The 15,460-nt window shown below is 49.5% G+C and overlaps 1 protein-coding gene across 5 annotated transcripts in view; it reads left to right on the top strand.

Moving 5' to 3' along the window:
- Positions 1-15,460, top strand: part of ZC3H18 (zinc finger CCCH-type containing 18) — a 191,383-nt gene that overhangs the window by 72,450 nt on the left and 103,473 nt on the right. For all 5 annotated transcript variants that reach the window (XM_033941389.1, XM_033941390.1, XM_033941388.1 and 2 more), the window contains exons 5-7: positions 1,838-1,933; positions 14,463-14,623; positions 15,228-15,260. In XM_033941389.1, the coding sequence (XP_033797280.1) occupies positions 1,838-1,933; positions 14,463-14,623; positions 15,228-15,260 (290 nt within the window). The remainder of the gene's footprint in view (positions 1-1,837; positions 1,934-14,462; positions 14,624-15,227; positions 15,261-15,460) is intronic.

Raw genomic sequence — 15,460 nt, 5'->3', positions numbered from 1 at the left:
TCCCAATGAGAATCCATTTCACCAACTGCTTCATCAGAGAATCACAGAATGCTTGCACTATGTCTCTGTTCTGACTATGTTTCAAACTCACTGCAAGCATCCTGTGATTCCCTGATCAAACTGTTAGTGAAACGGGTTCCCTTCGGGATCGCTTGCAAGAAAAGTGCTGTTATCCTAGGAGAAGCAGGCAGCATATTCTCACATAGAAACATGATGGCAGATAAAGGCCAAATGGCCCAGCTAGTCTGCCCATCTGCAGTGACCATTATCTCTTTCTCTCTCTGAGAGATCCCACGTGCCCATCCCACACCTTCTTGTGATGTCATCCATGGAACCCAGTACAGACAGTATTAAAATCTTGAGACTGCCCATAGTGCACATGTGCCTGTGCCTTCCCTCCCGATGTAAGCTCGTGGGACCATCAGTTCTCAGTTTTCCTTGGAGTTGAGAAACTGTGTTCTTTGGAGTTAGTCCAAAGCATGTCAAACTCAAGTTTTTTTCCTTTCCCGTGTTATTTTCTTCAGTATTTTGTTTTCTCCTTTTATTCTTCCTGTTTCAAAAGAATCTTATTTTTTTTTCAATTTTCGTTTTTGGGCCTTCAGCCCCTAGCAAGCCTGTTTTCAGGCCAAGAGCATCACATCATTTTCGACAACCGATCTACTCGACTTCCTGGGACCATTGAGTCCCTCAATTTGCATTGGCAGTATTTCCCTCTATGTCAAAGCTGTCCTGTAGTTTTAAGCAGTGCACTCAGTACAGCAGGATCATATCAATCACTGAACCACGTAATTGGTGTCTTCAGTGTCTTGGTACTGCTCACAGTCCACTTTTTTGTAATAAAAACTGCTCTACACTTAAAAAAAGATCACTGAAGGCTAGACAGCTCCAATTCAGCAAACTTTTTCCATCAACTTCAGGAACATTGACATTGACAGCACCGAGAATGTCTGCAACTTCTGGTGCCAATACACATAAGATACCTCCAGCATCGAAGATGGTACCAACTTTGACATCTCACTCAGCGTCGGCATTTCTATCATCATTGGGCCCCTGTTGCATCAGACCCCTAGATCCTACAGGTTGGGATACGAGGTTATGCTCCACCTCCAAAATCTGCCTCCAAATCATCCTCCAAAAGAGTCTTCTTTCAGCTCCCAACAGACCGTCCTCCTTCATCAAGAACTCACAGCCCTCCTCCAACTCAATGCCATCGAGAAAGTAGGAGAGGAGTCGAAGGTTCTAGTCCAAATATTTTCTGATACCGCAAAAAAACAGAGGTCTTCATCCAACTCTAGACCTCTGTGCTCTCAACAAATACTTAGTGAAGGAGAAATCCAGAGTGGACTCTTCTACCCCTCCTGGAGAAGAACGACTGGATTTGCTCTCTAGATCACAAAGAAACATATATACATATTCCCATCCTCTTAGCCCACAGTAAATATCTGTGCTTTTGACTGGGCATATGCCACTTCCAGTACAAAGTACCTTCCTTTTGGCCTGGCATCAGCACCCAGAGTCTTCATGAAATGCTTAATAGTGGTGGCTGCAACCCTATGCTAGTCAGATTTCCAGGTTCCTGGTACAGCCACAAACAGATGGGTAAGCCTTTATCAATCCTTCTTTTCTTCCCAGTCTGTCCTTGTATAAGCAACTCTCTGCCTTTCGAAAGGAGGACCACAGATAATTACCATGCATTGCAATAAAATCCAGAGTAATCCAAACCTAAACAGAGATGGTGTCTCTTATCTGTGGGCCAGCTCTTCCTTTAAAGTAATAAGACCGTCTATGTCATTTCATGAGAAACCTCATGTTTGGTTTTATCTTTTAACTTTTTTAGGGCACTCCTGCAGTAGAGGAACTCCTGCCACCGCCACCGCTACCAGACCCCCCAACAGAAAGTGCATGGGAGCGAGGACTCAGGCATGCGAAAGAGGTACACAAAGAGAACCTATTAGTATTAGTAAGAGAAGCAGTGGCACGTTGCAGTTCTGCAGCCAGTATAAGGTTAATTATCCCCCTCAAAAAAAAACTCAGTGCTTGCATTTTACTAGGTGGCATTCTAAATGTTTGGTTTCAAAATTTTCCTAAATTTAGGAACCTGAAAAAGAGCAACAATACATTAACATAGATTTAGGATGCTAGCTTCCTTTTCTAATATTGATAGTCGGTGCTAAATTATTAACTTTTTCCCCTTTCAGCTTTCTTTACAGCCCACGTGTAGAAGTTCGTAAAACTAGAATGAGAGCCAGTATTGGTGGTGCCCAATGCTGGGTCTCCTCTTCTCTTACCTCCCAACCTCTATGGTCAATTCCCACCTTCTCCTCTTCCCTCCCAGACTGCTTCTTCATTACTGCTTCCTTGCTCCTCTCCCTCCTGCCTCTCTCTTCTTGGAAGATGTTCTTCCTAACCCTATTTTCTAATTCAGTGTATCCTAGTGGTCCCAAACACTTAGGATCTTGTGTCTGAACTAGCACATTGCTTGCAGAAAACTCAATCATGTTTTCCAACTCCCCCCTCCTTCCCAGAGAGCTGCTCCTACCCCCTCAGTTTTGTTTTCTGCAGGCAAGTTGCTCAGAAGTGTTTTTGATCTGCTCTGCGGTTTTATTATTTTTGGATATTTTATTATTTTGGGGTATTTTTTCTTAGTGTTCTTTGGAGGCTCAGTGCCTCACAGACTGAAGCTCCAGAAGAAGATTTTGGAGCTGTTCCAGAGATCGGATCCCATGGCATGGCATTATTTGCAGCTAGCATAGTGGTAGTTCCTTGGGCCAGAGCACACATGAGACCTCTCAAAGGCTCTCTTCTCTCTCTCTGGTCCCCTCAGTTGGGCTCGCTCCAACAGCCACTCTCCTGCCTACCTACGGTGAGCTGAGGACAGATGTCCTTTCAGGGGCATGCCTCCTCCTCTGAGATACTAACGACCGATGCCAGCCTTTGTGGTTGGGAGAAGGGGGTCACTGCAACGGACACCCAGTCCAGGGGCCATTGGACTTCAGCTCAGCAGAAGTCCATAAATCGCCTGGAACTCAGAACCATTAATCTAGCGCTTCAGGTACTTGAGAAGTTTCTGGAAGTTTCTGGAAGGCAAGGCAGTCAAAGTCTTCTCGGACAATACGACAATGGTAGCATATGTTAACAGACAAGGAGGCACCAGAAGTGCCCCGTTGGGCCTATAAGCTCAACTCCTCTTCTGGTGGGCGGAAGCTCACGTGTAGGCTTTCTCGGCCGCACACATAGAAGGAGTGGAAAATGTGCAGGCTGACTTTCACTGTTATCCCAGGACAAGCAGGCATGATATTCTCACATGTGGGTGACGTCATCTACGGAGCCCCAGCGCGGACAGCTTTTCAAGCAAACTTGCTAGAAGTTTCAAGTTTGCACACTGCACCACGCATGTGCTAGCCTTCTTGCCACTAGAGGGCGCATCCCCACCTCGTGGTCCTCAGTTCTTTTTCATCCGCGGAGCCAGAAGCCCTGTGGAGAAATTGTGCTAATTTGCCTTCTGTCGCCGCGGCTGTGTGGGGTTTTTTCGCACGGTCGCTGCGTTTTTTTCGTCTCTTTTTGCTTTGTTTCTTCTTTTTCAAAAAAAAAAAAAAAAAAAAGAAAATCTTCGTTTTCGTTTCTACCGGGGGCTCCCGGTAGCCGTGGCCGAGGAACCTCGCTTGTTCCCGGCTCGCTTGTGGGCCCATGTCCCGGCCCGTAACGGGCTTTAAAAAGTGCGGGCGCTGTGAAAGACTCCTTTCGATTACTGACCCGCACAGGTGCTGTTTGCGGTGTTTGGGGCCCCAACACCCGACGGCATCCTGCGATAAGTGTGCCACCTTTCAGAAGCGGGCACTTAAACGCCGAAAGGCCCGCATGGCGGAACTTTTCTCTGTGGAGTCCCCGCCGGGGAAGGCCTCGAGTTCGGCCTCGGCTTCGGCCCCGGCCTTGACCTCGGCCTCGACATCGGCCTCGGCCTCAGCTTCGGGACCGTCGGCTTCGCCTCGGGCCTCGGTGCCTTCGAAGCAGCTGCCCTCTTCCAAGGCCTCGGGTAAGTCTCCGCTTCCCTCCTCAGCTCCATCTAAGAAGCCATCCTCGGGCTCGTCGGCGGGTGGGACCGCCTCGGTGAAGCCCAAGTTGCCATCGTCCGCTGCCCCGAGGGAATACTCGAGACCGAGGTCGCCCTCTGAGGAGCAGCGGCAGGTCTTGCCGCAGGGGATGTCAATCCCCGTGTTCCAGGAATTGCTCCGGGCGTTAATCGCCTCGGAGCTCACCGGGGCCATTGACCAGCTGCACCAGGCTTCGGCCTCGGCAGCTTCGGCCTCGGAGGCTTCGGCCCCGGTGGCCCCGCAGTTGGCGACCTCGGTCTCGGGTACCGGGGCCTCGGCTCCCGAGGCGCCCACGGCCTCGACCTCGGTGGTTCCCTCGGACCCGGCTTCGCGAGATCCGCCGGAGCGTAGTGTGCGCCGAAGGACAAGGGGCGCCGAGTACGAAGACTTTCGTCCTCGTCCTCGGGGTCCTCGAGGGGTTCGTCTCCCTCGGGCAGGTCTCGAGCGAGGCGCAAGCCGAGGAAGGCTAAGAGGTCTCGGACCTCGCCTCGGCGGCGTGGTCGCTCGCCACCGGCCAGGGGCGGTGCCTTGCAAGTTCGGGACTTGCGGGTTGATAACCCCATTTTGTTCCGGTCTCCGGCCAGGGAGAGCTCTCGGGCTTCCTCGCCCGGGCCGAAGGGGCGGACCTCGGTGCCTCGGACCCCGGGGGGATCCCCGAGGGGTTCCTCCAGGCGCACCCGGTCTCCGACTCCGTCGAGGTCGCAGGACTGTGCCTCTTTGGGGTCGGGGTCGGGTAGGGAGCCCAGATACTCCAACCAGGCCTCTCCCTTCGGCTCTGCCGGGAAGTCTCGGTCTCCCTCTCCTCCTGCTAAACCCTCGTCCTTTACGAGGTTTGTGCAGGATATGGCTGCGGCTTTGGGTGTTGACTTGTCGGAAGGGTCCACTTACACCAAGGAGTTTTTGGAGGAGCAGGATCTCCCTGCCCCCCCCAGGGAGTCGCCGCGCCTTCCAATTAACAAGGTCCTCTGTCAGACCTTTCTGAGGAATCTTGAGGCTCCATTGACGGTCGCTGTGGTCCCCGCAAAAATGGAGTCTAAGTATCGCACCCTTCCCATCAAAGGGTTTGAGAAGGGCCAACTTTCCCATACTTCGCTCCTGGTGGAATCGGCGGTCAAGAAATCTCAGCCTTCCCGGGTCTCGGCGACGGTCCCCCCTAGTAGGGAGGGCCGGACCCTTGACAAATTTGGGCGCCGTCTCTATGCGAACTCTCTGATGGCGACCAGGGTCCTGAACTACGCCTTCTCGTACTCTTCCTTCCTCCGTACGATGGTGAAGGACCTCCCCTCCTTTCGGGAGGTGATGCCTGAGTCGCATAGGGACCGGTTCGCCACCTTTAGTTCCAACCTGACCCAGCTGCGCCTCTATTTATTCCACGCGGTTTATGATGCATTTGAACTCGCCTCGAGGGTGTCCGCCTGTGCAGTGGCCATGCGCCGGCTGGCGTGGCTCCGTACCCTCGAAATGGAGGCCAATTTGCAGGAACGCCTGGCTAATTTGCCTTGCGTTGGCGTGGAATTGTTTGATGACACTTTGGATGCGGCGACGGTGCGACTTTCCAAACAGGAACGCTCCTTGGCCTCTCTGGTGAAGCCGAAGCCTAAGGCGCCTTCTCAGCGCCCCTTCAGGCAGCCTCCGAGGAGATACCCTCAGAAGTCCACACCGGCCTTCTCCAGACCGCCCCCTCGAAGACAGCCCCAGCAGAGTAGAGGCGGCCCCTCTAAACCTGCCGCGCAGGGGGCCGCCAAGGCCGCGCCGTCCTTTTGACGGGATAGGCGGTTGGGGGCGGGCCCCCACCGCAATATCGAGCCACCCCCTCCCCATCGGGGGTCGGCTGACGGCCTTTGCCGGGGCCTGGTCGGTGATCACGTCGGACGCCTGGGTGCTCGGGATAATCTCAGACGGCTATTCGCTGAACTTCTCCTGTCCGCCTCCGGACTTGCCCCCCGGGGCTTGCCCTCCCAATCGGAACCAGCTGGCCCTTCTCCTGGAGGAAGCCAGGGCCTTGTTGAGCCTCAGGGCGGTCGAGGTGGTCCCTCGCGATCAGATGGGCCTGGGGGTTTACTCCCGTTACTTTTTGGTCCCAAAAAAGACCGGGGACTTGCGCCCCATTTTGGACCTCCGGAAGCTCAACAAGTTCCTGGTCCGAGAGAAGTTCCGTATGTTATCGCTCCCGGTTCTCTATCCTCTTTTGGAGGAGGGGGATTGGATGTGCTCCCTGGACTTGAAGGAAGCTTACACCCATGTTCCGGTGCATCCCGCTTGCCGCAGGTTCTTGCGGTTTCAGGTCGGGGATTTGCACCTGCAGTATCGGGTTCTTCCCTTCGGGCTGGCATCTTCCCCTCGGGTATTCACCAAGTGTATGGTGGTGGTGGCGGCGGCCCTGCGCTCGCGGGGTATACAGGTCTTTCCCTATCTGGACGATTGGCTGATCAAAGCCCCGTCCAGGGAGGGGGTTATCTTAGCGACCCGACAGACTATCAGTCTTTTACAGGACCTGGGGTTCGAAGTGAACTTCCCCAAGTCTCAATTGCGTCCGGCGCAGTCTCTCCAGTTCATTGGAGCCGTGCTGGACACGGTTCGCCTTCGCGCTTTTCTCCCCCCGCCCCGGCGGGAGACTCTGCTTCGGTGGAGTCGTCATTGTCGAGGGCAATCGCAGGTGTCGGCCCAGCACATGATGGTTTTGCTGGGTCACATGGCGTCGACGGTTCACGTCACGCCGTTCGCTCGCTTGCACCTGAGAATCGCGCAATGGACTCTGGCGTCGCAGTGGCGCCAGGATCGCGATCCGGTGTCTTCCCGGATATCAGTAACTCCTTGTTTACGTCGATCGCTCCGTTGGTGGACCGACTCTTCCAATTTGTCAGGGGGTTTGCTGTTTCGCGTTCCTCCTCACACCAAGGTCTTGACGACGGACTCTTCCGAGTACGCGTGGGGAGCGCACCTGGACGGTCTGAGGACGCAGGCTCTGTGGTCGGCCGAGGACCGTCGGTGCCACATCAATGTGCTGGAGCTTCGCGCCATTTTTCTGGCTGCGCGAGCTTTTGTCCACCTGCTGCACGACCAGGTAGTGCTCGTGCGGACGGACAATCAGGTAGCGATGTACTATGTCAACAAGCAGGGGGGTACGGGCTCTTGGCCTCTATGCCAGGAGGCTCTCCGTCTTTGGGACTGGGCAATTTCCCAGAATATCTTCCTGCGGGCGGTCTACATTCAGGGAGAGCAGAACCAGCTGGCAGACAAACTCAGTCGTCTTCTCCAGCCGCACGAATGGTCTCTGAACTCCCGAGTACTTCGCGAGGTTTTCGACCGCTGGGGAACTCCTCAAGTGGATCTGTTTGCCTCTCCGGAGACTCGCAAGTTACCCCTCTATTGCTCTCGGATCTATTCTCCGGATCGTCTCGAAGCGGATGCCTTCCTCCTCGAATGGGAGGGGAGGTTCCTTTATGCGTTTCCACCGTTCCCTCTGATTTTGAGAACGCTGGTTCATCTCAGATCGGCCGGAGCCTCCATGATCCTCATTGCACCTCGGTGGCCAAGGCAGCCCTGGTTCTCCCTACTTCTTCAACTCAGTACCAGGGAACCTCTGCTTCTACCGGTGTTTCCCTCTCTGCTGTCTCAGAGTCGGGGTTCGCTGTTGCATCCCAATCTTCAGTCTTTACATCTGACTGCTTGGTTTCTCTCCCTCTGACTTCGGTTCCGGTGTCTCGGGCCGTGAGGGACGTTTTGGAGGCCTCGCGTAAGGTCTCGACTCGGCTTTGCTATACTCAGAAATGGACCAGGTTTTCATCCTGGTGTTCTTTGAATAGTCTGCAACCAGATTCGGTGCCTGTGGCTTCGCTTCTGGAATATCTTTTGCATTTGTCTGAGTCTGGCCTGAAAACGACTTCCATTCGGGTGCATCTCAGTGCCATTGCAGCATTCCATCGGCATCTTGAGGGTCGTTCTCTCTCTCTTCATCCTCTGGTGACACGTTTCATGAAGGGGCTAGTGAATATCCATCCTCCTCTGAAACCTCCTCCGGTGGTGTGGGATCTTAATGTGGTCTTGGCTCAGCTTATGAAGCCTCCCTTTGAACCCATCGACAAGTCGCATCTTAAGTTTCTTACTTGGAAAGTAGTCTTTTTGATTGCACTCACATCTGCTCGTCGAATCAGTGAGTTACAATCCTTGGTTGCGGATCCTCCTTTCACGGTCTTTCATCATGAGAAGGTGGTTCTCCGCACCCATCCCAAATTTTTACCTAAAGTTGTGTCTGATTTCCACCTCAATCAGTCTATTGTCCTTCCGGTGTTTTTTCCGAAGCCCCATTCTCATCCTGGTGAGGCGGCGCTTCATACCCTTGATTGTAAGAGGGCGTTGGCCTTTTATCTCCAACGCTCCAAGTCTTATCGGAAGGTTCCTCAATTATTTTTGTCCTTTGATCCTAATCGTTTGGGACACCCGGTTTCAAAGCGCACCTTGTCCAACTGGTTAGCTGCTTGCATTTCTTTTTGCTACGCTCAGGCTGGTCTCCCGCTTGCGGGTCGCGTTACGGGTCATAAAGTCCGGGCGATGGCAGCTTCTGTGGCTTTCCTCCGATCTACACCTATGGAGGACATTTGTAAAGCTGCCACTTGGTCTTCGGTTCATACGTTCACCTCCCACTACTGTCTGGATACTTTGTCCAGAAGCGACGGCCGGTTTGGCCAGTCGGTGTTACGTAACCTGTTTTCATAATTTGCCATCCTCCCACCTGCCCTTTTTTGGTTGGCTTGGAGGTCACCCACATGTGAGAATATCATGCCTGCTTGTCCTGGGATAAAGCACAGTTACTTACCGTAACAGGTGTTATCCAGGGACAGCAGGCATATATTCTCACAACCCGCCCACCTCCCCGGGGATGGCTTTTTTTGCTATGTTATGGAACTGAGGACCACGAGGTGGGGATGCGCCCTCTAGTGGCAAGAAGGCTAGCACATGCGTGGTGCAGTGTGCAAACTTGAAACTTCTAGCAAGTTTGCTTGAAAAGCTGTCCGCGCTGGGGCTCCGTAGATGACGTCACCCACATGTGAGAATATATGCCTGCTGTCCCTGGATAACACCTGTTACGGTAAGTAACTGTGCTTTACTGTCTCCACAGGCATTATTCGTCATAGTTTGGTGGTGGGGGCTTCCACTGATGTATCTGATGGCCTCGGCAATGAACATTATTACTGCCCAATTCACCGATTCAGATCTATTCACTGGTGAACAGGCTGCTCCTGGCCTGCCTGCCGGGGCCTTCCCTCTGCTACATCACTGATGACGCGGCAGAGGGAAGCCCATACGGGCAGACCACCAGCAGCCTTCTCACCATTGCTGCTGCTTTAGGAGGCCCAAAAGTTGAGGTATCACGGGAGGGGGAGGGTGGGGGGGTCAATCGAGAAGTGCTACAGGGAGATGGGAGGGAGGAATGGAATTTCCTTTTCCTATGCAGAATCTCACCGCGCCGCCAAATCAGGGAACTATTTCACCAAGTGTTCTCTGGCTCCTGCACTGGTGTCAAACATGAAAGGCTGGCCATTATATAGGACTCTTAGGCGTGCTGGAAACTGTAGAGTAAAGCCAAACTTTTTCTCAGTAAGCTGTTGGCATATGGTGGAAAAACTGTTCCACAGCGAAGCCACGTGAGCTGAATAATCTTGAAAGAGCAGTACACGCTGGTTATTAAACTTGAGATCCTTTCGCTTCAGATAATTTTTGATGATCAGGTCCTTTGTAGCAAAGTTCAATATCCGTACAATCACTATCTGGGGCCTGGGTAGCCCCGTCCTGCTTCAAACCACCCTAAGGGGCCTACTCGATCACTGTCTGATAAAGATTCCGGTTTGCCCACAAGCTGGATATTATTCCGCCTGGAGCGGTTCTCCATGTCATCAAGTTTGTCTTCATAGCCAGTTAATTTACGCTGAATCTGGGCCAATTCCACCTGCACGGAGGTAAGCGAGTCCTCAGCTGAACATGCATGCTGTTCCACTTCTGCCACACGTGCATTGAAATCCGTCACAGAAGTCGATAAAGAGGTGAGAGAGTCATTTACTTTATCGAGCCTGGATCCCAGAGCCACAACCACCACCTCCGTGAGCTTAGAAATAAGTGCATCACTCACCAGATCAGGTTCTTCAGAGGGACCCGCCATTTTCCCTTCAGTGAACATGGTAGATTTGACTTGGTCTCGATCCTTTTTTGCCAGCTTTAGTAGTCATTTCAGGGCCACAAACTTGTCCATAAGTACTTGAACTCACAGTAGAGTAAGTTGGGTATCGAAAAGAGACGCTGTAGATAGTTCAAAAAAGGTCTTTGGGAAGGGAGAGCTACAGAGCTCAGGAAAACACAATCTCCTGGCTCACTGCATGGCCACCCCCCCACCCACACCTTCTTTTTAACTTATATCTGATTCCTTTAATATTACAGATTTCACCTTTTTACAGATGATCAGATTATAGTGTTTATGAAAGAAGATCAGTTTGATATGATATAGGAATTGAATAATCATTTTGATTTGTTGAGGTTCTGGCTTCAGAAATAATGATTTATTTCTTAACATTGTCAAATGTTCCACTTTATGAATATCCAGGAAAAGCACCTACTTCAATCACATCCAAAACTGGGTAGCCAACTAATTTCTCTAAAATCTGAAATTCTTTAGCGTCCCTCCAGACCGGCAGAGAAACAGATGGGTTTACGCTCATCTGCCAGCAGGTAGAGACTGAGACATTGACTTTTGGCTACAGTACAAGTGGACTGTGCAGTCCCTAATACACTCAGTCTTTTCTCTGTCTCCAGCAAGTGGAGTGGTAAGATTGTGCAGTCTGTGCTGAGGTTTGTTTGGGCCTGTTGGATCTGGTTAAGAAATTTTTTCTGGTCTCTTTTGTTGTCCAGATAGAGCTTTGGGGATCCTACCGACCTCGGGGGTGCCACACTCAAAAGGGTCGAGTCCCTCCCCAGGTTTTCTGTGTTTAGAGGAGCCTCAACTGTACACCTGGCCACCGATACTGGCACAGACTACAGTTTAGAGTGCCTTGTGGGGTCTTCTCTAATTTGAGACAGTTGGTGAGCTGTGAGAAGTTTAAAAAAAAGACACAAGAAATAAACAAAGCATAAAGTGGTCCTGAGACTGCCGTTTTTGTACAGCAGCACTGTGCGTGGGTTTTTGGCACTTTTGCATTTACAGTAGTAACAGGGTCTGTGTGGGAGAGATGTCTCTCAGGCATCAGGAATTTCGCAGGTGTTTTGGAGGAGGATCAAGAGAAACCAAAGAAACACTGTGCAGTGACAATGTTCCTGAAATGGATTTTATTGAAGGTTTAAAAGTTCCAAAAATCAATGTTAACAATCCACATAAAACCAAAGTAATCCTAGTCCGCTGGGAGCATAGGACCTATGGACTGAGTCCTTAAGGTTTTTATGTGGATTGTTATGTTGATTTTTGGAACTTTTAAACCTTCAATAAAGTTCATTTCAGGAACATCGTCTCTTGGACTTTCTTCTCTGTGGATCTCCCAGGGTCAATTTTTTTTGTTTTGGAGGAGGATCAGACACTAGAACAGTAGCAGTCTGGGTCCACCAGCTCTCTTCAGGTCTCTGTCATGTACCCAAAGGGTAGCAGCTCAGGCATAGCATAGCCAGCAGGCCTCAGGTAAGGAACCAGCAGCATTCCCTTCTTAAAGCGTGACAGCCAGGAACCACGAGCCCTCTTGGGAATCCATTTTATATTCTTTTGGACTCGGGTCCTATCTGGGAAGATGATGCTTTCAATGCCTCCTGTTCCAATGGATTGACCTGAGCATCTCCAGAAATATTCTCTCAATGTCACCTCAGGGAAGTTTCAGAACCCTCGACTCCTTGCCGACGGCCCCCAAAACATTTGGGCACCAGGTGCTCTAAAAGGGCCAGAGTGCCTCAGATACAGTTCCAAGCTGGAACATGTGATGATAAGTCCCATTTGTATCAGTTCAGTGAGTTACTGATAAGACCCCTAAGGAGCAGAAGTAGGCCAAAGGTTCTCCCTACTTCAGGCACAGTTTCTGGATTTAGCAGGAGAAATGTGTTCAGCTCTATGTAGAATCTATATACAGGCTTTAACCCTTACGAATGTGCTCTTATTAGTAATTTCTTCAGTTTGCAACATTTCTGAATTGCATGTGTCGTGCTGAAATTATTTTCTTCATTTTACAGAGGGAGGGATTTCTGTTAGAATAGTTCCCTCATTCATTCCTACAGTGGCTTCTTCTTTTTGTAGAGAAGATTAAGGAGATGAATTTAAAGGGCTGCATTTGTTAAATGTCTATCATACCCTTCTTAGATATCTAGAAGCCACCAATTGAGGAAACATGACAGATTACTTGTTCTTTGTAAGGGTGCAAAGAAAAGTGAAGCCGCCTCTAAGCCTACCACAGCATGTTTGTTCAAACAACTAATCTCTTCAGCTTATATCCTTAAGGATAAACAGCTTCCTCAAGGGTAAAGGGCACATTTATTAGAGGTTTGGGCAGAGTCACAAGCAGTAGCTTAAATATTTGTAAAGCTGCAATTTGGTCTTTGCGTCACACTTTTCTAAGGGCCAGATTCTCAAAGCAAAATGTGCCTTTAACGTGCTTGCTAAATAGATTCCAGCTGATTTAGCGAGCACGTAGTTTAGCAGCAGATTATCAAAACGGCTTACCGAGGTCTTTTGTGAGCTTTCTAGCAGTCTCCGACACTGCTATGCAAATGGTCTCTTCAATATTTAAACGAGCACTCCAGTGAATTCTTAAAAATTGCCGAGCCATTCTCCAAGAGCGGCGTCTGCTTTTTGCGACAAAAGTCAGCAACTGGTCTGGGGGGTGCCGGTACAGTACCAGCACTGTGGAAACACACATCTCTGGCATGTGTTTTGGCATTCAATTTAAAAAATTATTATTATTTTTTTTTTTAATCCCAAATTGAAGTTTGGCAGGAGAGATGTCGACAGCCAACACACACACACCCAACCCCTCTCGGTAGCGGAAGAGATGCCCAATCTCTTCCGCCGCCACGCAACACCCCCTGCCTACCTCGTGCCTCCCATGACCCCCACCCTCTCCCCCTTACCTTACTTTAGATGGTCAGAGGGATGCTTCCTCTGGCCAGCTGACCTGCTGCTTTTGAATGGCGGGCCTTCCCTTCTTTTCCCCGGTGCATCCTGGGAAGCTCCGGGTAAGGGCCTGAGGCCTTAACCTGGTCCAATCAAAGCCTCAGGCCCCTCTCCAGTGCATCCCAGGATGCACCGGGGAAGGCCCACTATTTTGAAGAGGCTGGCCAGATGGAGTAGGCATCCCTCAGGCCAGCCATCTAAATAAGGTAAGGGGAAAAAGGTGGGGGTCGTAGGAGGCACAAGGGGTGTTGCATGGCAGCGAGAAAGCATGGGCATCTCTCCCACTGCCAAGGGGTATGTTGGTTGGTGGTGGGAGAGATGGGCATCACTCCCTCTCTCGTGGATTTTTTGCTGGCAGTGAGAGAGATTAGGCATCATTCCCGCTGCCAGGGGAGGTGTTGGTTAGCAGCGCTGTGTTGTTTGGCGGCGGGAAAGATTGGGCATCTCTCCTGCTGTTTTGGTTTTTTTAGGGGGGGTTGCTTTTATTCTGCGCATGTGCCCATCACTATCACCAGTGATGGGCACATACAAATTTTTGCAAGACTTCGCTACTCTCCACCAACCTCATTTGCATGAGCTTTTTTTGGGAGAATGACTCGCTTTTTTAAAATTGGTACTATAACGGCTGCAACAACAGCCCATTGGTTTTTTAACATGGTTTTTTGAGAATCTAAGGGTAAATCATTACAGACTTGATCTAACTGCATGAGCAAAAGTGTCATTTGTGTCTGAGGTGCTCAGAGGGTCATTGTCATTGTCCCACCCTTCTTAAAGATTTGCTTTGCTACATATCACAGGTTATGGTCTGGTAAGGATGCTAAGAAAGGAAAAATGTATTTCTACCTGTAAGTTTCTTTCCTGTAGTCTTTCTTGAGCAGTCCACAAGCCTACCCAATACATTTTCCCACTTTTTTCTTGTTAATTATTTTCCAGTTTTAAGACGGTTCTTCAGGAGTAGGAATTTTTCTTCTGTTTTCAAAGTTGCATGTTTCAAGTATTTTATTCAAATTCAATGAAAGCAAATTGCTTTTTTCTCCACTGCCTTGCTATTTGAAATACTGAACACACAAGGCTGCATGGTTTCCTTACAGAGCAGAGTTCACAAATCATTAGTCTCTGTCTCCATCTACTGGTTGACAGACCCTAACCACAGCTTCTGGACTTGTCTGGTGAGACTAAAGGAAAGAAAATTAATAGGTAAGAATAAATTTTCCTTATGGTTTTTTTAATACTTACAGGTGTTAAAAAAGGCAACAATACGTAAAGAACAGGAACCGGACTTTGAGGAGAAAAGGTTCACAGTGACTATTGGGGAGGACGACCGAGAATTCGACAAAGAAAATGACTTGTACAGAGAGTGGAATTACCGCATTACCAGAGACGTTGTGCGAGAGGCAGGGTATGGCAACTCTTAGATCCTCATCCTTTTGGAGGAAGAAGGGCCAAGACAGTACAGTGGAGCTGATTTTCTGCCTCTGGCAAGTGATGTTCCTTTCACAGTAGGCAGCGAAATTAATGCGTACGGTACTGACGTGCCATTTCTCAATCTGTGATGAGAGCCTATATCGGTTGTGATTGAACAGGCTCCTGGATTTTCAGTTATTAATAAGTGGAAAGTATCCTTTGAAAAATAGACTTCAGTATAAAGAACTTGTTTCAAAGATTTTGAGTGTTCATTCAAGTTATGTAGAACTTTCTAGAATCATATTGGGAATCACTTTCTGTTAATTATCTGAAATATAGATGCTCCTATGTTTTGAATTGACCTAAGAGAGTAGTGGTAGGAGAGTCTGAGGTCAGGGACAGATCACTAGGGATAAAGCACAGATTTCCATAATATATGGGGGGATATCAAGTACTCTAGTCATTTTATAGCAGGCCGTAAACCCAAAGCTGACACTGTTCAGCTAAGAGCATTTATTTAGCTGGGAGGTGTCATGTCACTTTTGTGAAGATTTATGACTGTCTTTTTTTCCCCCCCTTTCCTTCTTGAAATACTTTAGCGAGGTGGACTACAGAGAAACCATTAGCTATGGGTAAGCAGATCATCGAAAGCATTTTCTCAAATCAGCTCATATTAAATCTTCTCATACATTTGTTTCCATCTCTTTGCCATTTTGTTGTAATTTTTATTTTTATATTTAAAAATTATCAAACAGAAAAATGATATCAACTACAATCACTTGAAATTCCAGTGCACAGAGAAGAAAATAGCCAGCATAGAAACCAAATAAAA

Source organism: Geotrypetes seraphini, chromosome 4 (genome assembly GCF_902459505.1).
Source record: "Geotrypetes seraphini chromosome 4, aGeoSer1.1, whole genome shotgun sequence".
NCBI lineage: Eukaryota > Metazoa > Chordata > Amphibia > Gymnophiona > Dermophiidae > Geotrypetes > Geotrypetes seraphini.
Note: the sequence above shows the minus strand (reverse complement) of the source record. Positions and strands in the feature narration are given on the sequence as shown.